The sequence below is a fragment of the Neolamprologus brichardi genome, chromosome 11, assembly GCF_056152115.1.
Source record: "Neolamprologus brichardi isolate AB-2024 chromosome 11, ASM5615211v1, whole genome shotgun sequence".
Lineage (NCBI taxonomy): Eukaryota > Metazoa > Chordata > Actinopteri > Cichliformes > Cichlidae > Neolamprologus > Neolamprologus brichardi.
Genome location: NC_142114.1, coordinates 17,623,298 through 17,642,603, shown reverse-complemented (window position 1 = coordinate 17,642,603; position 19,306 = coordinate 17,623,298). Strand labels below are relative to the sequence as shown.

At 40.4% G+C, this 19,306-nt stretch overlaps 2 protein-coding genes across 2 annotated transcripts; both read right to left on the bottom strand.

Annotated features, from left to right (window-relative positions):
• Positions 1-18: 18 nt before the first annotated feature.
• On the bottom strand, positions 19-3,595 carry mfap5 (microfibril associated protein 5). The gene is made up of 7 exons (XM_006802985.3): positions 3,388-3,595; positions 2,375-2,449; positions 2,231-2,263; positions 2,110-2,136; positions 1,942-2,029; positions 1,048-1,121; positions 19-560 (listed from the first exon to the last, which is right to left on the bottom strand). The coding sequence occupies exons 1-7, from the start codon at positions 3,593-3,595 to the stop codon at positions 448-450; spliced, it is 618 nt and encodes a 205-aa protein (XP_006803048.3). The 3' UTR covers positions 19-447.
• A 4,552-nt stretch (positions 3,596-8,147) lies between these two features.
• sbk3 (SH3 domain binding kinase family, member 3) lies at positions 8,148-12,917 on the bottom strand. The gene is made up of 4 exons (XM_006802923.2): positions 12,505-12,917; positions 10,660-10,807; positions 10,057-10,259; positions 8,148-9,133 (listed from the first exon to the last, which is right to left on the bottom strand). The coding sequence occupies exons 1-4, from the start codon at positions 12,508-12,510 to the stop codon at positions 8,348-8,350; spliced, it is 1,143 nt and encodes a 380-aa protein (XP_006802986.1). The 5' UTR covers positions 12,511-12,917; the 3' UTR covers positions 8,148-8,347.
• Between the last annotated feature and the right edge of the window lie 6,389 nt (positions 12,918-19,306).

Here is a 19,306-nt window from a genome sequence, read left to right as displayed (position 1 = left end):
AAAAAAAAATCTCATGAACAACTTCCATTATATTTTATTGGTTACAATAGTGCACATAATACTGAACTGTCAGTGTGTACCTTACAATCCACAACAGAGTGGGTCTTTGTTTTACGTTGTTTCTTATACGATTAAGTGACTCAGTGCTCCTATAGGCCCATTACCGCAGTACCTCAAATGGATCGTAAACCATGGAAGACATGACCTGTGTCCAATACACACGGACGAAATGAAATACTCACACAGTAAAAGGACGAATACATAAACATATGTAGATATGACTCAGCACACGTGTGTGTGTGTGTGTGTGCTCGCGTGAAAGAAAAGGAAAGAGACCCTCAGGTGTGGCGCAGCGGATTTATGGTGTTTTTATTGGCTGTTTTCAATGACAACGCCCATGGGTCGCACCATCGTCACCCGGTGGTCACGAGCCCATTCTAGGCAAGATCAGGCTTTGTTTGCCCAGGTTTGGGGGTTGCCACGACGATTGCGACAACGTTTGCTATTGGATGACCTCTGGATACGTCTGGGCCACCCAGACAACTCTCTGCATAATTCAGCTGTAATGTAAAGAAAGGGAAAAAAGGGTTATTTATCTGTATGCGTATTTTCATGGACTGTAAGATCACTGTGCCTTTAGACGGACAGGTGACAAATGAAAGGAGAAACCTGAGCCCTGCAGTGGAGGGATCCTGTGGCTCTGACCTGCTGTGGTGTGGTTCATGCCCTACCTGCTGTCATTTTTATCATTCTTCATCTATTAAACAAAAGATCCAAGTTTAATTTTAATAAAATAAAGGTGAGCGTTACAGCATCAGCAAATATATTATTATGTTATTGGCGATTTATTTGGTTTTTACCCTCAAAATCAAGCTGATGAATGTACCAACTTGTTAAACTGCACTCTTTGGCATCATCAACTGAGGGAACATATTATATTATTTTGGTTATTTGTTTTAGAAAATCACTGCCGAGGAGCAATGAAGCTGCTCCAGTGTTGTCTTTTCCTTTAATTTGTCACCTGTGTATACATTAAGACTAATTCACCTTTCAGATACTCATCCTCACGGCACACTGTCCTCACACAGATCTCATTGTTGATCACATAAACACGAGGGAGGCTGCGAGAGCACCGGGGTAAAACATGAACATTATGAGGAAGGATATACTGATACAGGCTGACAGGGTAACTCTGTTCAGTAATGAAAGTCTTGTGAGCTCAATACTGTTACACAAATATTGTACTAATAATTAAGGACGCTATTTGTAGTACTTTATACTTCTAGCTGTGTCTGTTAACATATCATTTAAGTAGTCTTCAGTAGTAGTTTTCCAGGCTTTTTGAAGGACATTCAAAGCTTTGCTTTACTACTTGTACTGATGCAAAGATGAAGCTGTCATCTTCAGGGAATACCTCTTTGGGAATCACCCTGTCGGTGCAAAAATACTATTTTATGCCCGTCAAATGATGTTATTTTTGGCATAGATTAAATTACAGAAATGGCAACAAATTATGTGTTTTGGTGACAGGCTGCTGGTAACAGTGACTAAAGATGCAATTTAAAGCTGCCTCTTTGCTGAGCTGTCTGTTATGTTTAGACACAATAGTGGTTCATCCCTTGAGTCAGGTGCCTTTTTATGATTGAATGACTCATGGGTCGGCGTTAAGTGGCTTAACAACCAAAAAATAAAAGTCCTCTAAAAATGATCAGGTGCAGATACTCATACTCTGAAAATGTGTGAAAAAAACAGCCAAAATGTCCAAAGAAAAGCCTGGAGAACTGTTGCTCAAGACCATTTCCTTGTTTTCTTTCACCACCTGTCGTTAAAACACTGAAGAAAAAGTAAGACCTTTACTGCTCAGTTTTTAAAAATAATAAGTCCTTTTTCTGGAAAAAAGACAAATTAAAAGTGTGTTGTTGTAAAGGATTTGCAGATCACCTGTAGAGACAAAGACTACCAATACATCTCTTGATGGGCTTGTGAACTGAGTACATCCTGGTGCAAGGATACGTCTCCTCCCTACATTCTGCAGAGAGATAACAGCGGAGACACATGTCATGTTGAAATTGTGTAAATCACAAAAGTCCCAAAAGTGGAGATACTCACCGGTTGGTATGGCGTTCCCAGGTGCTTCTAGAAGTGAGGAAAGAAAAGAAAAAGAATAAATGAGAAAAACGCACAGAGTAGCAGACGTCTGTCATCATTATCAAAAGTAAAAGGGCTTTACCAGTTGGCTGATTTTGGGCTATAACCGTGAGTGCTGTGGAACAGAAACCACATGAGGGGAGAGGTTTGCAGCATAAAAGCAAACACACAGCGACTCAACCATAATTAAACAAGATGATTTGTGTGTCCTGTTTGGTAACGTTACCCTGGAAACTGCAGAGGAGCAGGACCACTGGGAGGCTGCCCATTCCTTCAGCTTGTAAGGGGTGAACTTTACGAGCTGCAGGAAACCGAAGAGGAAAAGAGTCGGGATGATTTCACAGAGTGGAACTGCTCAATATCCTCACTATGATTTTTTTTTAAATTCCTTAACTGTTTATGTTTCCTTTAATCCCATTACATAAATGCTAACAACATTTCAGCTCAGGGTAATGTTTTCCTTAGAGTTTTGCATCAGCTGAAAACACAGATGTGTAGCACAGTGTCGCACAAGAGCCCCTGATGTCATTTTTCCTACATTTATTTATTCTAGTATTTATTGGACTCCTTGTAAACAGATAAGTGATGCCTGATTTCCTTCCTCCTTTCCCCCCCCCTTTTCCTCTCTCATCTCCCGCCCTGCACAATTCCTCTCCTGATGTGTCACAGTAACTTTGGAGTCCAAGATGTGAGTTCTCGCAAAAGAATGTGTTTTTTTTGTGTGGCCTATTTGAGGACCCCTCCACCCCTCCTCTGTTACGCTCTCACATTCTTTCCCAGCTTTATTTTCAGAGAACATATCGCCGCTTTCCAACTGTACAATCATCGCCAGCCAATCTGAACTCGATGGTGGGTGTTTTTTTTTTCACAGCTTGTCCTTTCAGCAGCGATACATCCCAGAGTCACACATTTGCAATCACTCAGTTGAAAACAATGCATTTTTCTGCTTTGGCTGCTTGTTTGTCTCTGTTGGCTCGTTCGTGAGAGTTTTTTCACTCTTTATGTCTGCTGAACTTTGCATGCAATCAACCCTTCACTCGTCTACAAAGCCTTTTTGACTAAGTTAGTTAACTAGTCAGGCATTCTCCTCCTAACTTGTGTTTACATCTAATCAGAAGGATGTATCACCCAGTTAATGTCTTTGGCTGTGAGTTATCCTGAGTCTGCAGATGTTCTTCTGTGTAATTCCTACAGAATGTGTAGAAATCAGGTGGAAAAAGAAACATAACTTGTACTCACAACTTTTGCTGTCGTCCACAACTGCTTTAGTTTTATGAATCTTTTGTCTTCTCTTCTTTTCCCCTCCTTCCCTCTCCTGTACCCTCCTTCTCCTCCTCTGCTTCCTCCTCCCCCTCCTCTTCCCCCTGTCCTCCTTCCCCTGGCACTTTTCATGCTTTTCGCTATTTTCATGTCTCGATTTGATAAAATCGTCTGCCTTTGTCATCATATCTGATGGTTAGTATCCAATTATATTGCTGTGATAACACGCTATACTCACTTTACTTTGTAAAGGTAAACAGTCTGCTGGACTGCATTATTCTCAAAACTAAAGGTGGGTCTTTATGACTGTTAGGATGCAGAGTAAGTTCAGGGGGCCTCCATGTGATGGATAAGAACTAAAGCTACCTGAACCTTTGCACAGTAGTGCATCATTATATATTTTTACTTCCCTGTGTTTCACTGTTTCATCACCATACATCAGCAATTATCCTTCTCTGAATAAAGGTAGATTGAGCACAGGAGTTACAGACGGCTCAATAACTCATTTTCTTTGTATTTGCTTGAAAAAGCACACACAAAGATAAAAGAGATAGAAAAAGCTTTAATTTAGTATTTCCTCTTGTATTCCTGTGACAAATGAGAAGGCTGTAAACAGGAGCCATTTATTTCCTGGCATATGTTTGTAGTTATTTCACAAATTAACAGTCAAGAGTGAGCTCCAAATCTGACTTTTGCAATACTTGGTACAGCCAGCAGATGGAGCAATGCACACAAGAAAGTGGTGCCTCCCATTAACAGACAATCGTCTTGACGCATGCTCAATCATTCAGGTAAGGATGCTCTCGTGGCCATTGATCAATGGTGAATGATCAATCATCGGGACAATTTGCATATTAATGATCATGACATGATCATGATAAACAACATGAAGGCATGAATCCATCCTGTCTTATATAAATGGTATTAATAGTGTTGGAAATATTTTCTTGGTACACTGTGGGTTCCTTAGTATCAAGCACAGCCTAACTGAGTGTTGTTATTGATCATCTCCATGCCTTTATGACCACATCACAGAATGTCACAAAGCTCAGATCATTTCAAACTGTCTTCATTGAGGCAGTTCTGCTTGCAAAAGGAGTTCCAACCCAATACTAGCAAGATGTAGAAAACAATTAACTTAATTAAAGTTATATAAGAAATGGATCATGTTATGACCTTTATTTAATTTATTGCCTGAAGTTAAAGGCGATCGACCTTGTCTGTATTTACAGATTACACAGGTAAGAATTAATCATGAATGCTCTCAAGAAAATAACAACATGTAGCTCCAAAGATGGTTTCTCATCCCCGATAAGTACTTAAACTCTGTCATCAGCTCACGCAGCTCGCTGTTTGTTCTCTTTTGAAACAAAGAGATGCATCACAATTGCTTGGAAGACCACAAGTTAGACAGGGAGTGGGCATTTTTTTATTACTGTATATAAACTTGTCATCTGTGGACTACAGTTCATTACCTAAGCTATCGTTCAGAGTTGTGTTATCCGTGTAAGATGAAGGCCACTGTTCCAGACCCTTTGTCTCATTGTGTTGAAAGCTTTCTTTCATTGTGACCTTTATAGCAGCTTTGGTGAAACTTGACTCTTCTTTGGCTTCTACGAAGTTGACCAATATAAATATTGCTACGAATACTCCTGAAGCTATAAAGTCTTACTGGCTCTCACCTTGTGGTGGGCCAAGTCAGCTCAATAGGGACACACTCATCATCTCCCTTGACATATTGGGGCTACACGGACTCCAGGGTGAGCCTGCAGGATGGCCCTAACAAGGTCGACAGGGTGAGGATGATGACAGCTTGACAGATAGAGGCAGTGTAAGCAAAAGAGACGAGGAGAGGAGCCAATAAGCACGGTCAGTCCTGCGAACGTATCCAACCGCCCCTCGGTCTACACTTCTGTAGCAGGAGCTACAAAGTAAAGCTAAAATGAAAACAGAAAAGAGGATTAAAGGGGTCAGGTGCTGAGCAAGAAGGACCAGCAACGGTTAAGGCAAAACATGCCTGACTGTAAACACATGATAAAAACTCTAGTTGTTTATTAGTTGTATGGCATTGCATGAGGCATGCCGGCAATGCAATGCATACCCTCTCGCTCCTCTCTTTCACCCCAACATGCTTCGCCTTCACTCTTCGTCTCACTTACAGTCTCTGGATTTCAACCAGCTGATAGATTTTTGTTTTTTTCTAGTACTGCTGTGTTTCCTGTGCACGAAAACCAGCAGCGCAGCACACTTAAGCACTTAGTTTTCTAAACTAGATCCAGTGTGGCTCACTGATGCTTCTCGCTGTTCAAAACTGATAATCTCAGGTTCTTCCAGTCTGCCAGAATCACCTCTGCCAGTCCTGTTTAAGTAATTAAACCTGCTGAGGTGTAAGATGCTGCCAGGTGGGGGAAAAAGTTGCAGTGGAAATATTAGGCCATGATGGGCAGAGGGTTTGGCTTCCAAGTTGGGGTACATTTTGTTCTTTGGGCTATATCAGTGGTTCTTAACCTGGGTTCGATCGAACCCTAGGGGTTCGGTGAGTCGGTCTCAGGGGTTCGGCAGAGCCTCCACCGTGACATGCACGGCTAATTTTGTGCACCAATAAAAAACATATTTATGTCTTGAATTTGAAAAAAATCATATTTTATTTTTCACTAAAGAGGGGTTCAGTGAATGTGCATATGAAACTGGTGGGGTTCGGTACCTCCAACAAGGTTAAGAACCACTGGGCTATATGAACATTTTATTTGGTCAATTAATCTGGCTCTTATATCGGCGTCCATTTTTGCAGACCTCATTCTGGTGACAGGTGAAAACCTTTATCAGATATCTGTCTAAATATCTGTTACATAGTGTAGAGTTTTCAGGCTGGTTTTCTCTGTGCCCTCTGTCTCACCTTTGTAAAAATGCACTTTTAAAAACACTAAAGCATGTCCTCTCAGAGTCAGAAAGAAGGCAAACGCTGTATAATGTAAAGGATGAAAAATAAGCAGGTAGCTTGAAGGCAGCGAATGTGATGATGTAGACCTTTACAGAGTTTAAACTTTCCAGCTAAAGTGTGCTTCATGCAATATTGGTAACACGCAATCTCAATGGCGCTGACATCTAAATACTAGCTTCTTTGGTTTCTGGACGTGGGAGTGTGTCTTTCAACTTGACAAATGTTCAGAGGTCTGTCATGACACGTGACTTGGAAGTACATACGTGAGTTAAAATAAACTAAGCAGCATCTCCAGCTTGGTTCAGCAATTTAGCAGTAGTCCACATGTGTAGCTGTCCTTGTTTCTCCTGTTTTTATCATCCCCGCTATCTGTCCTTCTGAACCTCCAACAGATTTGCACCTCGATCAGCATCTTTGTGTTGGCACTCGATTGTCTCAGCAGTCCGCAACATGTGTTTCCATTTGTCAGGCTGAGGTCCTCCTTTAACGCCCAATCTGAGTGTTACCTGAGCTTTGGTTCCCAGAAACCAGTAAATCCCAAACCACCATTGCTAAAGGAGATAACAAATGTTTTCACGTAAACATTTGGTATTGTGTGACACAGCTGATACGTGGCCGTGATCCGAGATTAAAAAAAGAAGTAAGGAGAGTGAGGGAATGACAGCCGTCAAGTGTGAAGAAAACAGATCTGACTATAATAGCAACGATGAAAGGGAAAGACCAGGTCCAAGTGGCACGGCAGAAGAAAGGGAAAAGTAATCTGCACAAGGGCCAGAGATAAAACGAGATGAGGGTAAATGGGCAAGATGGGTCAAAGTGTTCCATCAGATTATGCTGCTACAGGCCTGTGGGCGCCAAGGCAGCCTGACTTTTGCGTTTGTGAAGTGCAGATAGTCAGAGGGAGGTGATGATTTGCATGGTTTGTAAATAGATGGCCCAGAAGTCTATTTATAAATCCATCTGGAGTGGTCCTTAGCAGGGGTTAGCGCAGGCCCCACCAACATGCACACACTCACACACAGCGCATTAGCAGCTCGCTACCAGCAGGGATCCAGTCCAAATGGTACATTTGCTCCACATTAAATAGTCCTTGCACCCTCTAATATCTAGCAGGGTGAGGACTGTGTCGTGTTTTTCTTACATACTACTGGACAGTTAACATCACAGCATGACTGAGTGACGGCAAATGTGAACAAAGGCGCCATCAGCAATTCCGGGAAATCCATTTTGGAGGGTTCTGTATGCAGGCTTGCAGGTGATCTTTCAACAAGTAATTATTCTCTCTGACAGATACAGGACAGCTCTCTCCTGAATCCATACTGATGCCAACTAGCCACTTGCAGATTTCCCATGAGGTGTGTTTCATTGTCAGTACATCACCTACAGTGGGCATCACTGAGAACAGCATGAAGGGGTTATTTTAGCCCTAAAATCCTTTTCTCTCCTAGTATAGGTGCCATGCCTGTGATTTTCATCACTCCAGCATGAAAGAAGATCATGCTGGTATCACTGTCGGACTGTATTGTTAGTCCAATTTTAGATGTGCTCCTGCTGTTCTGCTGCACCTGTTGCTTCAACATCACATCCAAGATGTCATAATTTCCATAGATGTGCTTGTCTACGTGCTGTATGCAATGCTGTCTAAACAGAATAAAGTCTAGGGTGCTTTGTAGTGTCTTTAAATGTAGCTTTTATCTGAACCATCATCATCTGCAAATCCTCTTTATTATCAGCCTGACTGCTCTGCTTTGCTACTTATATAACACATGCAACACCACTGATTTATTTTGCGTAAACCAACATTCAACACAAGTCTTTAATAGCATTATAATACAGCTTTTTGTTCAGACATCACACTTTTCTTGTATTATTTTCACGCAAACACACATATTTACAAATGTTCACAAACAGAAATATGTACAATGAAGTTGCACTTTGAGTATTAAGGGTACTTATAAAAAATATGAAAATGCTGAAACAGTTTCATAAAGACAAAGTTTATCTCTCCCCCCTTCCTTCCCTGAGCAGCTCTTCTTCTACCCCCCCTCTCTCCCTCATTTTTCTGGCTTCCTTCTCCGCCTCCTCTGCTTTCCTCTTCTCCTCTCTCTCCGTCTCCATCAGCCACGGCCCTCCCAGATAGCTCAGGATCTCCTCTGGAGTCCCTCTGTGTTTGGGCTCAGGGTGGAGTAGCTCCTTCAACAGAGTCATCACTAATGGGCTGAGGCCCTCAAACTGTGAAGGAGGAGGATTGTCTCTTTGTTTTCTCTCCATAATAATGTAATCATCAGCGTCCTCCTCACCCCTCCACTCTCCATCTCGCATTTTCTCGTCACGTTTGGCCTCACGGTCAAACCACTCCTTATATTTTCGGTAGCCACGATCATCGTGAGTGCTCTCCTCCCAGGGGAAGCAGCCAGTTAGCAGGCAGTAGACGAGCACACCAAGAGCCCAGCTGTCAATGCAGGGCTCTACTGATATCCAGATGTCTTCTACCTCTTCTTCGGTTCCTTCAGTCCACCTTCTCTCCATCTCCTTCTCGGCCTCCTTGGCAGGTTCCACCTCAGGCGTGCAGAAGGGCGACTCGTACCAGACAGCTCGAACGGTGGTGCCGATGGCTCGGGCGAGGCCAAAGTCCCCGAGTTTGACCCAGCGACAGGAGCTGTCACAGAGGAAGATGTTCTCAGGTTTGATGTCACGGTGGACAAAGCCCAGAGAGTGGAGGTGTGTAACTGCACCGCTCAGCTGGGACATCACCCTCTGCACGCAGTCCTCATTCACCCCGGCCTGAAACAGACAGACAGTATGATTGAGTGGTGGCCCAATATCAGACAGTTATTATTATTTTTTATATAATATTTTATAAGACAATTAGGCCAAGTGGAGTCTGATAGGAGGACTGTGTTACTGGCACTAAGACAACAAAATCTGCGTCACTTAACTGGTTGGTGACGCATTTGGAAATCCCTATTTAACTTCATGTACTCTCTCTTCATTGAGTGAGAGCAGGCTGTCCTTATTCTTATCAACGCTTCATTGTGTTATTGGCAGAGACACAAACAGGGAAGTAGGTGAGCTGGAAGCTGTTATCAAGCATGTCTTATGTTTAAACTTTTAGAAATGAGCGCTCAACAAGTACAAACTCCCAAGAGAGTAATACTGCAGTGTTTTTTAGCTGATATGTCATAGTCTAAGAAGGAGAAGAAACTGAATTCAGGGTAGGTGATGTGAGTGAGGACATGCAGTTATATTATACAATAATATATGGAGACTACAGCAGGAACAGTTAAACAACAATACTGTGATTCTGTTCAAAGTAATAAATTGCGTAGGTTGTAATAGCTGCACTGTAAAGGTAAATCCTTGCAAATATAGCTGCCAGTACTGCCAGGTTATGGTTAATAAGTAAAAGTCTCTGTAAGCTGAGCATGCATCCAGGCACAATAAGCTTTGCAGACTGCTGATGATTCAGCTTCGTCTCTCATGGGAACGCCAGTATAAAGTTTTATTATCTGGATGATTTTTTAGCAAGCAGTGTTTTTTTGTTCTTTGGATAAAATGACTGGAATATTGGGATTCTGGGGTTTATGAAGCAAAAACATATCAGCTTGTATAACATTTGTATTAAGTTTTGCTGCTGTATATGTTTTCTGTTGTATTAGTAGGGCGTACATATAGTTTCTTTCATGCCACACGTCAGCCAAACTGACCTCGGACACTATAACACTGTAGAGGTCACCGTATAGACCGGCTTGCTGGGCAAACACATAGTAGGATGGCGTGGAGAAGAAGATGCCCAGGGCTCGTGTCAGAGACGGATGAGTGCAGTAAGATAGGGACAGATTGTATTCACGCAGGAAAGAGGTGAGCGAGGTAGACTGACGAGGGAAGAACTTCAGAGCCATAGGAGTTCCTGATGAGAGTAAACCAAGATGAGATTTAATTAGCTTTAAAATTCCCTTATAAACAATCTCACCACCTGTGGCATGTGAGCGTTGTCCATCACCGACACTGTGAACAAATATAACTTCCCCTTTGAGGAGCTTTCTTACATTCTCTCGGATAAAGTTGCTGCAACTTTATCCGAGAGAATGTAAGAAAGCTCTTCATTAGAGCAACAGAATAAAGAAGGATCTGTTCTCACGTTACTGCAGAGCTGACCCCACAAAAAACATGTGGTTTCTTTACTAGAGGGAAAACTGAGTCTGAGGTGCTCAGGGACACTTTTGCAAATACTTCAGATAGGCAGCGAGTTTAAACGTGGAAAAATGTTTAGTTAAAGAAGCTCTCACTGAACTGAGTCTTGCACTAACCTCTCTTTCTGTGCACAGCCAGCATGACTTTCCCATAGGATCCTTCTCCCAGGAGCTTCACCATCCGAAAGTGTTCCGAAGCTTTCAGATTGGGCATGGATTGCGCCGACAGGAAACATAGCTCGTCGAGTTCCTGAGCTGCTGCAGCCTGGGAACACATGAAAGCACACACACATAAATCCAAATTGATGAAATAAGAGCCGCAGCTTGAGCAGCATGTGTTGATGTTATTGATAGATAACTTCAGAGAATGAAGTCTGAATCTGAGGGAGCACGTTCAGATGTGTTACCTGAACCTCGGGCACGGCAAGACCTCGGGACTTCAAACCTCACATATCACATTAGCTGCAATAGTAAAAATCGTTTTTTTCATTCTATGCAAGTTTATTGGCTTACTATTTAAGTTTAAGATGTTTGTGCCATCCCAGCAAACATTTGGCAGAAAATATTGGAACATGTTGGGCTATATAGACACTCCAGACATCAGGATGTCTTATCAGGATGATCAGAACATTTGGTGATTTCAGGATGTCTTATCAGGATGACCAGAACATTTGGCAGCGTGATTTAGTGTTCATCCCTATTGTTATTCGTTGCTTCATGAAGTCTCACCCATGATGATTTACTTTGAAGTAGATCCCCCACCACATAGCCCATAACACCAGGACGGGTGTGAACAACTAAGACAAGAGCTTAACGCAGAAGATAAAGAGACTCCAGAAGGATAACATATTTTTATTCTTGACCTTCCACATGTTGCATAACTGTGATGTCCCTGCAAACACCCAGTAGTATTTGCTGTGCTGGTACCAATCTGGTTTGAATTAATATAATAAGCCTGATTACTGTTACAGAAAAATATTTCCAATCACTTACAATCATTCCAAATGGTTGGAAAATTTATTAATTTCAGCTTTGAGTCATTTTTAAGGAAACTGATAGACTTGATGTGCAGTCAATACTGAAAAAAAAAAACAGGTTTTGACCAGCCTGCGAGCACTACGTTGTGCAGACTAATGATGGCCCGTTTGAGGATTGATACTGCACAGATTAATGCTGCAGGTGCAACAACAGACTCTGCTCTGCAGCAACTAAAACATTTTATATCACAAGGAGGATCAAACATGATATTTCAGACAGCTTCCACATGCATGAAAGCAAAATTTTGAAATGTTTTTAAGCACATTTCCATGAGTTTAAGCCTCAGTGGGATTTCGTTCCCGGAGCTGTTAACACGAGTTGAAGTTATCGCATTGTCAGATTCTTTTGGTGCTCCTCATTCCACGCATGCTTAAGTGAAAATGACTATCATTTATTTTATCTAGGTCACAGTTTAGCTGAGTGATTTAGTGACTCCTACACATTAATCACACAGAAGCATCTAAGACACTGGTTGTATGCTGATACTTGCCATGTCCTAAGACACTAAGGTGATTATTAATTAAAAACTCTAATAGTTAATGGCTTTTGGCACAAAGCAGTAAGTGTTATAATGTCTTAATGTAGCTCATCACTAACTAATTTGAAGTCCATTAGAAGTGTCAAGCATCGGGAGTTGAAACACCACTTAATGATACAGTCTGAAGCCAAAGAGAAATGCTGTAGTAAAAAGTCATCAGTGTATTCATGCAACGTCTGCATGCCATCACATCAGCTAGAGGCAAATCATTAACGCATTACAGAAAACCTGCAAACTGTCTGCACATGCACGATATTACTGTTTTCTTGACAGTAGTTTTTCCTGCACTCACATGTTGACATTATGAGTTTGATTAAAGTCACAAATATGTCTCTGAAAAGTAGATGTAAAGGTTTGGATGGACAGGAATAATGTGCAATACTTACTGTCATTTTCTGCTCAGTTGGATGATCTCTACTCAGTTTTCTCTGCTCTTTTCAGCATCTAATCAAAGACTCTTTGAAAACTTGACAGGCTCCTTTTGGGGAGCTGCTGTTCAGGCTGGAGATCTACTGAATGTTCGCAGCTAGACTGATAATCAAAGTGGATATTTTTGCTTTTGCTCCCTTGTTCCATGCAGTAGCACAGCTGACTTTATAAAGGAGGCTTATAGATGTTTACTGGAGACCAGAATATTGGCTGTGTGTTTCTCCCCATGAGACACATGCTTAACTCCCTCCCTCTCTTTTCCTACTCTTGTGCCAAGACTCCCGCTCTCTCCGCCTCTGGCCTGTTATGCTGGCAAATACGCACGAACCAGCTACAAGGCATTTCAAACCTCCTACTCCCCGTGCGCCCCTCTCTACTGCACAGCACTGCTAATATCCCACCTCTTCCAATCTGTCAGTAAGCTTGACCACATTAACCCATCGCTCTTCTGCCTCCCCTCTCCTCAGCTGTCATTCACCTTGTACCCCCTCATATTCCTTCCATGTCTCTTTCTCACCCTCTCAGCCTGTCTGAGTCAGTGAAATCCTCACACAGTATAGGATTCCTCTTTTAATCAACAGGTATGCTGGAATGATTGGAATAGGCCAACAAGCTGTATCCATGATCCCTGAATCTTACTGGGATTACAGCATATAGTTACAGAGCATTTTATTTTTAAATATTGATGTTCTCTCTTCCTTATCCTTGATATCTGCCGCTTTCTGATGGAGGCATTTAAAATTGATCAAAATTAAAAATTGACTAAAATATAATCATCACATCCATAAATGAAGGTTTTCATTGGTCATCATAATTCCTCTTCTTGTTACACAACGCTATCTGACTTACTCTCTTTTCAAGCACATATTAATCATCAGACTCATATTAAGGAGATCTGAGACCTTGCTTTAAAAGAAAAACATAAAACTTAATTCTGCACTTGATCTAAATGCCAGCTTTATTTTCTACTTAACACCAGCTGTAGGTCAGGACTTTCCTCCAGCTCCCATAGCTTCAACACCCTCCTCCTTTTTCTGTCTGCTCAGATAATTTCCCCTGGTACTACATACTATAGACATATTCTTGCCACTGGATTGTTGGCTGTGCATTATGTAACACAAACACTGGCTGCTATCACAACGGGCCAGTCCCTTCTCAGGTTACTAACACCACTGCTTGTGTTCAGCTGGTCATCACCGACGGGCTGCATGTTTGTGCATGTACCACAAGGCTCTTTGGCCTCTGCTGTGACAACCAACTTCCCCACTCCACCAACAAAACTCTTACTGCTCTCAATTTGATGCCAAGAGGCATTCAGTTTCATTCACAAATACTGTGTGTAAGGCATGCATGTACAAAATGCAAACAGATTGCTCACTTGGTTGCTGATGATGTTTCACACAAACTTTCACCTTTGCTTTATTGGCGCATTACATAATATACAGTAGATAGATATATATACACAATGTGGACCCCATTTGTCCAGGTTCCATGTTCTTTGAGGGAATGTTCTCTGCTTATTATACAGAGGGGGGGGGCACATTAAAGAAAAATCCTGAACCCTTGACCCCTGCAGTGCTGGAGTTATGCTCTGGTTGGGATCTTTTCTGGCACGGGTTAGTCTTCTTGTCTCCCAGAGGAATGGGTCAGTGCAATTTAGTACAAATAGTCCAGCGTCACCTTCATCCTGCAATGACACATTTCCATGCTAATGAAAGCAGTCTCTTTCAGGATGTCGCTGCCCTTACCCACTGGGGTTTGATAAGTATGATAATGATGGTAATCACATCATCCTAACCAAATCATTTATGTCAGGCTTCAGAAACAGAAATAGTGCACAGTCACCTCACAACACAGCCTGACTTTCTTATGCATTTTGAAATAAAAGAATCCTGTTACAACGTGGTATGTTTGTGTTTCCTTATTATTTTATTTTTACATCCATGGGTAGGACATTTTGTCCTTATTTTCTGTTTCACTGATAAAAGTTCATATTAAACATGGCTAAATGTTTAAATAAACAGGTCAGTGTATGTTAGAGTGATCTACATGAGCCAAAGGTTGCACTAAAGGCTTGGGTTATGACATTTTTTTTTCTATTGCTGAATCTCTGTGATGTCACATGGATGTCTTAATATGGGCATGGGACTGTTGTGGCAGCCAGACAAAATAAGGTTAGTTTAACGACAAGCTAAAGCTGCTTGTTTCAGGCAGCAGATGAAAATGAGGTGTTTCACCAAGATTGAGTAGTTTGCATGTTCTCCCTCTGTATGTTTCTCCCACAGTCCAAAGACCTGTTAGTAAGCATGCCAAGTTAACTGATGATGCTAAATTGGCCATAGATGTCAATGTGAGTGTGAATTATTGTGTCTCTCTTTCTCTCTCTCTAACCTCGCTCTAGTTCATAATAACATGAAAGTGCCTAAAAAATGGATCACTTCAGTTAGTCCTGAGTTGATGCAGTATCGTTTAGTCAGTTTGTCTTGGGGCAAAGTAATAGTCAGGTACTGAGCAGCCGATAAGCAATGTATTACAAGTTTTCAAAGAAACTGGTTTGCCATCTCCTCACTCATCGGCAAAACAGGAATGAATAAATAAATGGAAGCAACTGCATTTACTGAATAGCCAGGAGCTCAAAAGAGGCCAACAAATCAAACTTATACAGACTAATACAAAAGGCAATTTCAGCATGATGATAAATTATGAATTCAAGTGATTGTGACAAAAGGACCTGATACGTACACAATGTTGCAGGGTTGAGCCTACAAACAAATACCTACTGAGAAAAAAATGGGGTTTTTTTTGGAATAAATAAATAACTAGACATAAAATGAACAGAAACAGATCTGAGAGTTCATTTGTCAGACAAGAAACCACAGTGATGAATGTTATTTACATCGAGAAAGTGACAGCACAGACTTTCAAAAGAGCATCTCGTGAGAGCTTCGTTAGTTTGTTTGATTCCTCCTCTTCAAAAGCCCCTCCTCAGGCTGAGTCCAGGTCTTTCTTTTAAAACAAAGTAACAATCCTCTCCTCTTGGGGGAGTGGGTACAGAGGAAATACTAAATAAAGTTTCAGTGTGACATAATAGTGGAACGACACCTGTCAGAATAATTTATACTTGTTATAATCGCCGGCATTTTGCTTGTCCTCATAAGATTAGTGTTTCCAAAGCAGAGTAACATTACATTACAGTCATATAGTTTGCTTGAGTCACGCTGCAATGTTTTCTTCAATCCCCTCCTCTCTGGAGAGAAGGGAAAGATAAAGGGATAAAGAGATGAAGGATTAAAGGGGAACTTGTAACACACATGCATGCCAGCTGTTGTTCTGATCCAAGAGGCTTGCAGGGTATTTTTCATGGTCCCAGGGAAGGCAACGCTGGTCTGGTGTCACACCAGATAGTTCGAGGATGCCTCTCTGTGGACGGTGAGGGTCATTGCATTTTTGGGCAGAAATTGTTGCTGCACGTTAAATCTTAAGATTTACCCAATTTATGGTGTCACTTTTCATGTTTTCATTCATTAAGAAGTGAAATACTTCCTGCTCAAATATTTCTCAATATTTTTCACATCATCAGTGTGCTTATGGGTCTTCTCACTCTGAGCTTCAGTTAAACACAACATCAAAATAGAGTCTTTGGAATTTTACTTAAATGATGTGCTGTTAAATAAATAAATAAATAATATGTTCCTTTCCTGATTTTTTTTTGTGCTTATTTTTTTAATACACCATAAAATCAAATTCGTTTCCAGAACTTTTTTTTTTTTTTAAAAAGTAGTACTTAAGATAACTAAGGCAGGACAACTTGTTCATTGTGGGTACACAGTACTAAAAATAACTTGAGTTTTCTGAGTGAGCAATACTAAATATTTATCCACTGACAAAAATCAACTAAATTAAATCACAATTTGTGAGAACTTACCATTTTTCAATTTGCTTTCATAAGAATTGAGTGCAACAAAACTAAACTAAACAAATTATGTTTTATCATCCTGGAGCTTAAGAAATTTCTGATACAGTGTTTATATTTAGTATTGTTGTATGTAAGTATAATTAAAAAAAACACTTCTTGTAATGCAATTAAAATCAGCCAAACTTTTATTTTTAAATGCAAAAAAAGTATTTCAGCCAACATGCTGGGCACCGTTCTGCTGAACAACAAACAAGTATACTGCCAACCATTGTAGCTTGAGTTATTTAAATATTATCAAATTGAAATTTTATATTTATTTTTATACAATTTAAAACTTGAATAACCTTACAATAAAACAAGGTCTCAGATTTAATTATTCTGAAACTAAACTTAGGCTTCCCATAACTTTGTACTGCAAGTAACATTAATAAATATAAAATGTATTTATTGTTCAGCCATAAGTGCAGTCTGTAGCTCAAACAACATATTTGTTTTGCATTTAAACACAGAAGCTTGGTATATTGTAATATTTCTAAGGATAATTTGTTTGTCAGTCCAGGCATTCTCATTCCCGACGCTTCACACTCAGCTGTGAACTGCTCCATTTCCAGCTGGAGACCACCACTTGATGTCTGACCAAGCCCAGGACTCCTCCTTCAGCTTGATGGCTCCCTTCTGGGATTACCACCACAAAACAGGCACCACCAATCACACAAAATAAAATGACCATTAAAACAAAAATAAAATGACCATTTCATATGTTTTTTTAAAATTATGAGGGCATTTGTATTGACCTGAGATGCATTCTCTCAATCTACTTCTTTGTTTTTATCTAGAAACAAAAACATAGCAAACTACAACAAGAAAAAACGATCAAAAATATATTAACTAATTAATCATTAATGATTTTAGTCGGGTGACAGCTGGGTGACTTATTTGTATGTTTTACATACAAAATTCCAACAGTAATATAAACTGTCAGATAACGAAGTAAAATGTCAAATATCCATAGAGAGGCAGCAATGGAGAGAGAGCTCAAGTAAAGTAAGCTGCCTGTGAGTTGTAACCTACTTAAGTACAGTACAGAGTAAATTAACTTAGTTACATTGCACCACTGAAAAGCAAAATTTCCAGCTTAAATTTTCCTAATTTAAGCCAATTCAAATAAAGTTAGAGTTATTAATCAGCTTTTTTAACAAAAGCTACCGGTAACTTAAACTGAGTTCTAACAAGCTGATAAAAACTGAGTTCAGTCTACTTAATGTTTTTAATTAAGCACAATATTAGGTTTTACAGTTTACTTACATGTTTCAAAATTGTCAAACAAGAATAGAATAGAATAGAATAGAATAGAATAGAATAGAATAATCCTTTAATTGTCCCACAAGGGGAAATTTGGTTGTAACAGCAGCCAGAAAGACACATATACAAACAAACAGTACACAGTACACAGGACACAGAACAGAAACATACATAATTTTTCTTACATATTTACATATGGACAATGGTTACTATAAACAGAGTACTGTACAGTTATTAAATTAAATAAAAATAACTACAGATAAGAGGCAAACCAGGTTGTAGTGCAAATCGGTTGATTAAATTATTGCAGTTACAGCGCAGATGTAAACATCTATGTTTGTTGGGAGCAGTTTAGACTGTACAGTCTGACAGCTGCAGGGAGGAAGGACCTGCGGAAACGCTCCTTCATGCATCTGGGATGCAGCAGTCTCTCACTGAAGGAGCTCTGCAGTTCAGCAACATTTACATGCATGGGGTGGGAGACTCTGTCCATCAGAGATGTTATTTTGGCCAGAGTCCTTGTTTAACAAATTTTAACATTAGATAACAATATCCCGAGCAAATATAAAATGCATTTTTTAAATGATGGTTTGGTTTATTAAGGGCAAAAAAAGCTATCCAAACCTATCTGCCCCTATGTGAAAAAAATAATTGCCCCCTAAAGCTAAGGGTTGGGCCACCCTTGGCAGCAAGAACTGCAATCAGTCATTTTCAATAACTGGCAATGAATCTTTCACATCACTGTAGAAGAATTTTGGCCCATTTATCGTCTCAGAATTGTTTTAATTCAGCCACAGTGGAGGGGTTTTCAAGCACGAATGAACTGTTTATGGTCAGGTCAAAGCATCTCGATGTGATTTAAATCTGGACTTTGTCTAGGCTGCTCTAAAACCTTCATTTTCTTGTGTCAGAGGTAGGCTTGCTGGTGTGTTTCGGAGCTTTCCTGGTGCATAACCCAAATTCACTTTGAGTTTCAGGGTATAAATTAATGACTGGATGTTCTCCTTCAGGATTTTCTGGTAGAGAGCAGAATTCATGGTTCCATCAATTATGGCAAGTCGCCCAGGCCCTGAACCAGAAAAGCAGCCCCAGACCATCACATTAAAACGACCATGTTTGAGTGCTGGTATGATGTTCTTTTATGAAATGCTTTGTTACTTTTACTTCTTTTGTGACATCTTGAGTGAGTCGTTAATGTGCTCTTGGACTAATTTTGGTTGGCTGACCACTCCTGGAAAGCTTCACCACTATTCCACTTTTTTTTTCATTTGTAGATAATGGCTCTCTCCATGGTTCACTGGAGTCCCAAAGTCTTAGAAATGGCTTTGTAACTCTTTCCAGACTGATCGATGTTGATGACTGTGTTTCTCAGCTATTTCTTTAGGTTGTGGTGTGAAGCTTTCCTTTTTGGAATCTTTTAGCCTATTTCACTTGGTCAGACAGGAACAATTTAAGTGATTTCTCAAATCAACAGGCTGGCAATAATCAGTCCTGGAGACAGCCAAAGAAACTGAACTGTGCTTTCTAAAAAAAAATGTTGT

Coding starts and splice junctions, on each gene's coding strand:
- mfap5 (XM_006802985.3), bottom strand. CDS start 3,595: ATGATGACAAAGGCAGACGATTTTATCAAATCGAGACATGAAAATAGC. Junction 2,264..2,374: donor GCTCCTCTGCAGTTTCCAGG/GTAACGTTACCA, acceptor TCTGTTCCACAG/CACTCACGGTTATAGCCCAA. Junction 561..1,047: donor TGAGGATGAGTATCTGAAAG/GTGAATTAGTCT, acceptor TTTACATTACAG/CTGAATTATGCAGAGAGTTG.
- sbk3 (XM_006802923.2), bottom strand. Junction 10,260..10,659: donor GGCTGTGCACAGAAAGAGAG/GTTAGTGCAAGA, acceptor TACTCTCATCAG/GAACTCCTATGGCTCTGAAG. Junction 9,134..10,056: donor ACAGTGTTATAGTGTCCGAG/GTCAGTTTGGCT, acceptor TGTCTGTTTCAG/GCCGGGGTGAATGAGGACTG.